We start from the raw sequence: 9,981 nt of genomic DNA, 5'->3' as shown, positions 1-9,981 counted from the left end.
CTTGCCTGGGACACATTCACATATCTGTTCAACTCACGATACAGAACGCACTGTGTTATTTTGTTCAGAGCTTTACCACTCTGGCAGTGAGAATTTCTATGAGCTCTGGCACTAACGATTTTGAATAACATACAGCTTAAGTAAGGGCTTGTCTGTCTAGCCATAACAAATAAATCTGAAGCGGTTATTGAACAAAATACAAAATTTTCCTCAGTGTTTTCTTAAACAACGTAAGCTTGTTAAAATTAATATGTGAAATTGTAGGTTAAAACTCATTACCTTCCATTTATAGCCAGTGAAAGTAATTTCTTACAATCTTTATGCCTTCAGAAACTCTATGTTTAGCGTAGAGTTTCTGAAGGCACAAAGATTGTAAGAAATTATTTCATAAGCACAGTACACACAGGTGTATATTCCGTGCTACAGTGTAAATGCTAGGAAAAATGTCTCATAGAGCTATTAATTGTTTTGGGATGCAATTGGTAAATTCCATGAAAACAATTTATCCAATTCAAATGCTTTGTATAAATCAATTTATTATGTTTTTATGTCTGAGAAGTTTCTGTCTGGATAAAGAAATGGTTCATTTTGAATTGTTGTTAATAGCATGTCAGAATGTGTAAGAAGGAGTTGGTCGGTATGCTTAGGAAAAATAGCAGGCCAAGTGAAAAATATTACATGGTTTTATGGACGTTTCCATAAACTTCTGCTTTTTATATATTAATTTTTTAGGTAATAGAAAAGAAGGTGATCAGTGTGCCTTTTGTGTAAATGTAAGAGCCTTGATTTTGTTTGTTAATAGACATAGATAATTTAGATTATTGTTTATCATACTTTTCATGTAAAAGTAAACTCTAAAAATGTACTGTTATAGTAACATTTTTCTTCAATATTTTTCCCAAGTTCTTTGATGTAATATCAACCACTGAGAAACCATTGGCTGAGCAAGACTGGTATCATGGTGCAATTCCAAGAATAGAAGCCCAGGAGCTGTTAAAACAGCAAGGAGACTTCTTGGTGCGAGAGAGCCACGGGAAACCTGGTGAATATGTCCTTTCTGTGTTTTCAGATGGACAACGGAGACACTTTATCATACAATATGCTGATGTACGTCTCTGATATAGTACTGAATATTCAATGTTAGGAAGTTTATAATTTCAGCTAAACAATTTAGGATCTACATAATTTACTATGGCAAATGGCTTTAGCCTTTATATGAAAATATGAAAGCTGTTGGAAATACTTCCATCAGTGCTGAAATCAGGGGAAAAGGTCATTTTGGGAAACAAAAGAGAAATATGAACTATGAGGTTATTCAACATCTTTTATCTTACATTGAAAAGCCAAGATATTTCTGTAAATGTTTTGAAATCCAGAACTTGTTACTACTAATTTATAGATGTATGTTTATTTATTTTTAAACCCATTTTCATAGTTGGTGCTCATTAGGCTACTTTTAATTCAGACTGTAAAGATTCCACTGAATCTTCCTGAACGTTCACGGAAAAGAAAATAGTTTGTGCTGGTTTCTATACAGTTGGGAATTGAAGTCCCTGATGCACTGGAGATGCTTATGTTCTTTTTAGCCCTATGAATATTGTTTTGTTCAGTATAACACAAACGCTTTTGGATGTTGCACAGCATACATGCTTCTAAGGACCAGAATTGATCCCCTTGTTGCTCTAACTTAGGAAAAATTGGTCATTTTAAACAGTATGTTAATTTTTATATGCCTTTACCCAATGTATTTCTTTTTATTCTTCTTAATACATTAATTGTGTTTTTAATGTATGTATTTTTCTTTTTACCTTTCAGAATTTCAAACACATTCAAAATATGACAGTTCTCATAACATTACTAGATACTCTTCTTGAAGTATGACATAGCAGCAAATCATTCTCAGTTCCGATTCAGTAATGCTGCCAAAACATATTTCAGTCTCTTGTAATAAAATCTCCCATATACGGAAAAATACACAAATTTAGTTGCATAGCGATGAGGGAGTTTCCTCATCTAAATCCCCAGCTGATGCAGCATGCCTGGGAGGAGTCAATATTGTGTACCTGGTTTATTCCCTTGTAATGAGGGGCAGTGATACTTTTCAGGCTTCATAGAAGTTGGAAGGCTTCTGTAGGATCAATGGTCATGGACACTTGTCCAGCTGGAGTTTTCATTAATTTTAACCTAGAGTTTTCCTTGGGGAAGTGAACCTTTACACGAAGTCAGTGTTTATTTTATTTTGAATTTACGACCTTAAAGATTTTGATGTGTCAGAGTGCTGAATGAGAAAATAAGAGCAATAACATTGCCTATACCTAGATGCACAGAGTCTTACAGGATGCTTGGAGCTCTCTGATCCCGACCCAGCAGAAATAAATGCACATTGTATACTTGGTGTGACTGAAATAATTTTGTGTAAATCATTGTATATGGCAAGTAAATCTTCCAAAAAATGTAGGTTGGACTTTCAAGTTGGTTAAAATACAGGGTTTTTTACTAAGTATTACTTTGAGGCCACCCTACCTGTAAGCTGATTCTTTTTTGTATTGGTTTTTCCACCAAAAAAAAAAAGCTATCTTTATTCCCATAATTTCACTACTTTGTCTTAGGAATTACATTTGAAATGTAAGATCAATATTGTTTAATATTGCATAGCTTGGACAGTCCAAACATCATCAGGTCACTAGATCTGTCTGCTTGTACGTTTAGTAATAGGGCATTATGTTCATCTGCTCTTGGGATTAATTTGTAGCAGATTTTCTTGGCAATCATGGAAGTTAAAACTTTTACTTAAAGAAATGCAGGACTCCTTATGCACTTCTGTGGGGTGAATTTTCAGCATTTATTGTGAAAACAGCATCAATTGTAAAAAGAGAAAAAGCTTATTAAGCTCTAAAAAGGAGTTAGTAGATGGTGGGACTGTTATGGTCGTATAATGAGGGATTGTATTCGTGAACGTTTTGGTAGGGAAGTTTGAGGAGAGTTTAATGCAAGGGATTTGTTTGTTTGTTTACATTGGTATGAACAATGTGGAATCAGTTCTCTATGGCTGGTCATATCACACTCTTGGATCACTGACAGGTCTCCATGTACAAATTTTCTTCTGAATCAAATACTGAAGGGCAGAGTGGGACATATATCTGTTTTAACAGTGGTCCTTTAATTGCATAAGTGTACTTTCTCAGGTTTTCCCATTATTTTAAAGGCTAATACTAATAAAACTATGTGTGTGATAAATGAGTTAATCGTTCAGCTTTAAGCATCAAAATTCACTGCTGTCATTCAAGGCTACTGTTGTTTTTCACTGCTGCTATTCGAGGCTGTGCTATTTTCAAATTGTTGTTTGTTAGTGATCTTAATAATGGTCAGGATCCGGTGTAAATACACAGAATCAAAGAAAGGACACTTTCTGCCCTGAAGGTCTTACATAGATGGCAGCAGATGGGTGCACGGCTGGGTCTGAGATGAGGAAATAATAGGCTGTACTGATTATTGTGCTAGGGAGACTCTTAGGACATCAGTTTTTTTGGATCATCAGCACAGAAATATGAAGGAACTTATTTGAAAGGAATGGGACCTAGTGTTACTGGTCAGTCAAAGCTGAGTCACTATTTAATAAGTGAATGAAGTTAAACAAACTAAACAACAAAAAGTAATCAGACTATGAAAACATTTTTATGGTAGAGAACCAGGAATGTTAAAAATAGGTGACATAACCAAGCTGTCTTTACTAACAGCGATAACACGTTTCAGGAAGTTAATGTTTTAACCCCTAAGGAAGAGAAACTTAAAATGCGTTGTGCAAGGAGTTTAACCCTGGGGGCTAGAAATAAAAAAATCTGCATGCCAGTGGTAGAGGTTTTCATTGCCCAGTTGTGTAAATGAACTTGAATCACCGTCTGTGCTTTGAGGTTTTTTAACTGCAGTACTTATTTATTGTTGCCATTGCCAGGCTGGCTTATGGCAGTTCCTCTCTTGGGGGAAGAGTTCTCTAACTGTAGATGCTGAGTCTTGTGTAGGCACAAGACTTCATCCTGTTTCCCAGTCAGCTGCAGTGTATAATTTAAGACATTCAGGAGGATGAAATAAACACTTCTTTACTATTTCTTTTTCCCCATCAAGTGTATGGGCAAATATAAGCAATGAAAATACATTTTTTCCCCTTGACACCTGAAAGGATGGTATGTCACAGCAGCCTTTGCTAAGAAAATGTTACATGCTTGTAAGAAAATGTTAAGAGATTTAATGGTTTCCATTGTGTTCAATTGTGTATATAAAAAGAAATAAATTCATGAAGCTGGGGGGTGGGAGGAATTTTGTCTTGCCCAACTTCTCTATGAATTATATGCATGACCTGCCTCTGTTTTTAGCTGCTGTAGACTCTTCTGGTATATACTCCTTATGAAAGACCAATCATGGATCTTGTACTCTGTGCCAGGGGTTTATTAATTTTATCAAACACTGTAAATGCAGCAAGATCTGAATAAGATATTGTTACTTATCTCCTGTTTATTTTATTGTCAGATGTTTACGTTTTAGTTTGTTTTCTGTAATTCTTGGAACTTTAAGTAATTAGGATGTTAGTGTTGTTTTTTCTGGTTTATAATATTTTTATTTCACTCCGTCAGAGTTTTAAGTTTAACCATCCTATCTCTTTAAATTAAGAGTTTAAATAAATAGTTATTTTATCATGTTGCCTTAAATGAGTGATGCAGTACTTTTGCATTTATTAATTTATCATCTTCCTAACTATCATTCCATTTAATTCAGTAGAAATGCTATTAAATAGATCAGGAAAGAAACCTAGTTCTGTAAAAGCGAGCATTTCTTTGTTCTGTTACTGGTGAGAGAAGCTTGGTGATGCGCTTTTGCAGTTTCTTCTTCTAAATATTGCTTGTAGAGAAACAATTATTTCCTTTTACCTCCATACAGAATCAGTATCGTTTTGAAGGAACTGGGTTTCCAACTATTCCTCAGCTTATAGAACATCATTACACAACAAAGCAAGTTATTACAAAGAAATCAGGTGTTGTTCTGCTGAATCCTGTTGTTAAGGTAATGCATACATTCCAAGAACTCTATTTAACTGAAAAGAATTTGGGAGGGTTGTATTGTTATTTAAAATATGTTCCTATGCAACTGCTCAGAAGATTTTTCATTCTTGCTCGTTTTGTGACTCTTTCTGAGCTTTTTCAACCTTCTCTGCTCTGTGCAACACATTCCTTTAAAATAACACTCCATCCTTATAATAAATCTTTTACTCTCTTGAAAGAATGTCATTCAGCATCTCACAAAATTTCCTCCTACTTTTCTGTTTGGTTTCCCATTTTGATTTCACTACTAAGAAATTGAAAGTAGTAGTTCATTGCCCATAAAGTTGTGATGAAGAAATTTTTTTGATAAAACTGTGTTCTTTAAGTGGTAAAGTTCTCATGAAATTTGGAAGAGTTATGACAACTCCGTTTTGTCTCTATTTTATATCTCAGATATAAGTTATACAGACATGGAAAAAGGTACTGTCATTCCAGCGTCATTGCAAATTTGAAATAAAAGTTCCCTTTTTAATCAGTAAGTTATTGCAGAAAGTCTTTCAGGAGGGAAACGAAAAGGGGTGGAAATACTAAACTATATCACTGTTTAGAAAGCTTAAGGGTGTCCTTGGCATCCTCCAGTAGTTTTGCAGTTAGTATCTACTTAGTTGATATTTCATTCATAAGCCAACTCTTTGCCACGTAAATCTTTGCATTTTAACTATGAGTAAGCCATTTGTTCTTGATTTAAAAAAAAAAAAACCTAGTTTCAAGCATGTGTAAAGCACCTTCTGTGTTCTACAAAATTTTGGGAAGCATAACAATTTATATTTCAGAGTTAGTTTCCTACTCCAAGGTTCTAGTTCTTTTCTGCTAATAATCCTAAGAAATTAAAGCATATTCCCTTTCTCACAATTAATGTGATTTTTTTACACTTATCTGTGCTTACCTATTACATATAATTTTAAAATTTAAAGAATGGGGCTTTGTTAATACACATTTCAGGTTAATGTCTTGCTGGTTACCAAACTGACACTTTATTGAACGTAAACTATTGCTTAAATTCATTGTAGAACTTATGAGAAAGCATGGGACATTATTTTTGATGTGTGAATAATTGTATTTTGATATAAACCGTTTAAGCTAAAAATAAGGGGCTGTCAAACTCAGAAGGAAATATTTTTATATGTTTGCAAATTTTTGTCTTTTATAATACCATATTTGTACTAAAAGTTTAATGTTCTTTCTGTTTCCTGGCTTTTTTTCCTGCCTTTATATAATGCATGTACTGTGAGAGCAGCCCTGTTTTAGCAAATGTAAAACTGTAGTGCAGTATGTTACTACATACTAAATGATAACAGAACTTATTCTTAGTAGTTCTCTGTAAGGTTAAACAGGGAAACAACATCTGGAAAACATCATCTCTTCATTCTCTGTTGTTTACTTTGAAGACAGGGAGTTTCCATATTCCTGACATTTTGGTTTCATTTTGCTATCATTTTTTTAATAAAGTTAAGTTTTAATTTATGCATAGTTTTGTGTAACTATGTATAGTCAAAGAATTTTTCTAGTACCTATACTATGGAAGAAATACAGTCCCAAATTACTTTCCTGATAATTTCTCCATTACTGTACTTGATCTCGTGTCCTTTGAGGTGTAAATGCACATAGGGATAGTCTAAAATCCCTTGATGATAACCATGCAGACAGGTATGACTGTGTTGTGGGTCTTTCCAGGACTTGAGTCCATTCCACTATCCCCACATTCAGATGTATCATAACCTCCTTACAAAGTGATGGAGGACAATTTTTAAGACAGAATTTTTAGCTCTTCTACTGTCACTGGGTGAAAGGTCAGTTTTTTGTTTTTCTTATTTTCAGGGGGAAAATGAAGTGGGCCCACTCCTCTCTGGACTTGTTGATTTGAGTTAGTATTAACTAAAATCAGTGGAAATAGTAGTATTTCCTGTAGGATCATGCTAGTTTTATGACCAGTTGGTAGTTGATTTGAGCTGCAGTGAAAAAGTACTTCGACTACTGAGGTTTCCCAAAATGCTGCAAGTAATCAGCATCTATCCATAAAATCCAATCACACAGGCTCCATTTATTTCATCACATGACTTGCTTTGTGCCGATGTGCATCAGTCTTAATATTCAAGAGTATTTCCTTTAGGGTTGATGAACTTTTCAACTTTCATTCTGATAGGTAACGTGAAGTAAAGGAAAGGGTGTCCGTGGTAATACTGACTGTTAGGGCTAAGAAGGGTATTGGGTGACAGGAAACTTTATTGTATAGGGTTTTTTAAATATACATATTAAATCTGTTGTATGTAGGCTTTCAAGAATTTATGAAATGTGATCTGTCTGATAGCTGCATACACTTCGTGTAAAATAAAACCAATGTATCGTGTATTTGGTGCTTCACGACCAGCAATTTGAACCAAGTAAGACAGTATTGAAAAGTGTGTTAGCTAGGTGATTTAAATTGTTTTAGAGCGGCTGTTTTAAAAAATATTTAAATTGTTTTGTTTTGTAATACCTTCGGGTCTGAGCTACAATTTTATGATCATTTTAGTTCTCCCATCTGATAAAAACTAGTTGTTGGAAAAAAATATTTCAGAACTAAGAAAAAGTATGTTATGAGCTTTCCTTTGTAATTTACATGGAGCTCTGGCTTTCATATGGGGAAGTGGAGACATTTTAAGTTATTTTCAGAAATAGCATATGCACTCTGACACCTAGTGTTGGGGGTATTTTATGCATCATGTGCTACTGTCAGAACATCTTTGATCATGTCCTTAAAAATCATTTGACATCTGCAAAGACTGTTTTTTCTTTGTTCGTATTGTAGCTGCAAAGCAGTCTTTGACGTTTTGTGCAATCTTTAATCTTTTTATGGAAATTGCTATCCCTGTAATAACCTGTTTAGAAAGTGAAAGTTAAATATGACAGAGAACTTCACAGAAAAAAATTATGCTATGTAGTTTGTTTTTGCTTTCCTTCCTTCCCACAGTCATTCATCCTCCTTTACCATATTAGTAAAATTAACGTTCACCTTCTGTGACATTGTCCTTGAAAGGAACACTCTTAATTGTGCCACAAAAGGCCTGTCCCACGTCCCATTTCATGTAGACCAAATCTGCCTGCTTGGAATTTTAATGATACTGTAATAATAGAATTTAAATTAGAAAAACTGAGGCCATTAAAAAGATATCTGCAAGTGATTTCTTTAATGGAGAAGTCTCATATTTATTTATAATCTTTTAGAAAAAATGCACGTTATGTTCTTCAATTTATTATTGATGGAATGACTGGTACATAAAGCCCCTGAGTAACCTCAATGCATACCTAAGGACTTTATTAGTGGAAATGCTATTTTAACCATATTAAATACATTTTAACTTTCTAATATCTTTGACCTCATGTTGTGAAGGTTTTTAAATTTTCTGAAATACGTTTTTTACGTTTAAGAAATCTGTATTAAGTTGTCGATATGCTTCAGTTTGACTATTAGAAAAGAGAGTCATTAAGGAAATAATGAATACCATTTTTATTTGGATATATCTGCATTAATGTTTTCACTTGGATCAGAAATACACTTTTGAAGCAAATCTACCCAATGCCGCTTAGGATGCTATGCTTCCATCATTGAGCAGTCTCTGAGTATTCAAACTTTACTCCTTTCAGCTGAAACAAAATAGGAAGATGCACAACTGCTGATGGGAGGGAGTTCAGTCTTCAGAACCAGGAGAGATCTAGTCTGAAATAATGCTTTTCCCCCAAAATAGTGTTTCAGGTCCTCAGCCTCAACTGTTTTACTCTGGAGATCTACTATTTTAGTAGTGCTAATGTAGTCCTAGTCTTTGGATCTGCTGTAGTAACTTAAATTCTGAGCTTATGAAAAATAATTAACTGCTACTTTGTCAGGTGAGTTAGGCTATGTATTCATTGCCAGTAACTTTCATTTAAAAATTCTGGATCTATTTTGATGAGACAAAGAAGCCTGTGATATGGCCTCAAACATTTTCTGTACATGGGAAAATGATGAACCATAAATAGTGCCGAGTGAGATGAATGAAAGTGTTAAAAGAAAAAAAGAAGATTTATTTCGTAGTAGTGGTTCTAATGTTGATGAATAAGTTTGCAAATGACCTGAGAATTCCGTGTGGATCTGATGCTGTCTTGCAAGATATGAGTATGTTAATGAGTTAGACGTGGAAAGATGAAGAAATATAGATTTAAGTGAGAAGGTAAAGGCAGAGAAATTCTTTTAATGAAAATGCACTCATAAAAGTCTGACATGACCCTAATTTTTCAGTCACTGAACCAATTTGAGCTGTAGTTTGTATTTAGAAGTCTTTGAGCTCAGCTTTCAGAGACGGAAAGCATAAACAATCTGTCTGCTCCATGTTCAGCTTCTTAGTATCACAGAGCTAATACTGTCTCCTTCAGCAATTAGTTAACATACACTTATCCATGCAAAACTAACCAAAAGTTGTTTTCCTGCGTTTTGGCTCTGCTTAGTGTTGGTTGGTTTTGCAGGTGTTTTGTTTGGTTTTGCTTTATTTTGCAAAAACAAGCTGAAGTTCGCTGTTGTAGACAACATGTGCTCGTGGTGCAGGCAGCGCGTTTCTCAGGCCAGCAAGGCTGACACGGAGGAATTGAAGGAAGTCGCTGAAGAGCCTTGCTTTCAGGCAAGCCTTCTTAGGCCTGCTGAGAGAAGTTAGAGAGAAGCAAAGAGACTTAGAAAGGAGACTTTCAAGTTTATCACAAAGTAGTTCTGTCACTCAATTAGAGATTCTCATCTTGTGACAGGAAAGAAGTAAGGTGCTGATAAGGAAAACAACTGCAGTAATTGGTGCTGCCTTTTTGGAAGATCATCTTGCATTTGTTTGACCTGAGGACAGCTCTTTAGGAGCAGAAATCTCAGCTGAAAGGAAGAAGCAGGCTA

At 34.7% G+C, this 9,981-nt stretch overlaps 1 protein-coding gene across 1 annotated transcript in view; it reads left to right on the top strand.

Annotated features, from left to right (window-relative positions):
• Positions 1 to 9,981, top strand: part of FER (fer (fps/fes related) tyrosine kinase) — a 173,492-nt gene that overhangs the window by 75,558 nt on the left and 87,953 nt on the right. Inside the window, exons 11-12 of the mRNA XM_009328711.1 lie at positions 904 to 1,107; positions 4,933 to 5,055. Of these exons, the coding sequence (XP_009326986.1) occupies positions 904 to 1,107; positions 4,933 to 5,055 (327 nt within the window). The remainder of the gene's footprint in view (positions 1 to 903; positions 1,108 to 4,932; positions 5,056 to 9,981) is intronic.

The sequence above is a fragment of the Pygoscelis adeliae genome, unplaced genomic scaffold (genome assembly GCF_000699105.1).
Source record: "Pygoscelis adeliae isolate BGI_AS28 unplaced genomic scaffold, ASM69910v1 Scaffold16, whole genome shotgun sequence".
Classification (NCBI taxonomy): Eukaryota; Metazoa; Chordata; class Aves; order Sphenisciformes; family Spheniscidae; genus Pygoscelis; species Pygoscelis adeliae.
Note: the sequence above shows the minus strand (reverse complement) of the source record. Positions and strands in the feature narration are given on the sequence as shown.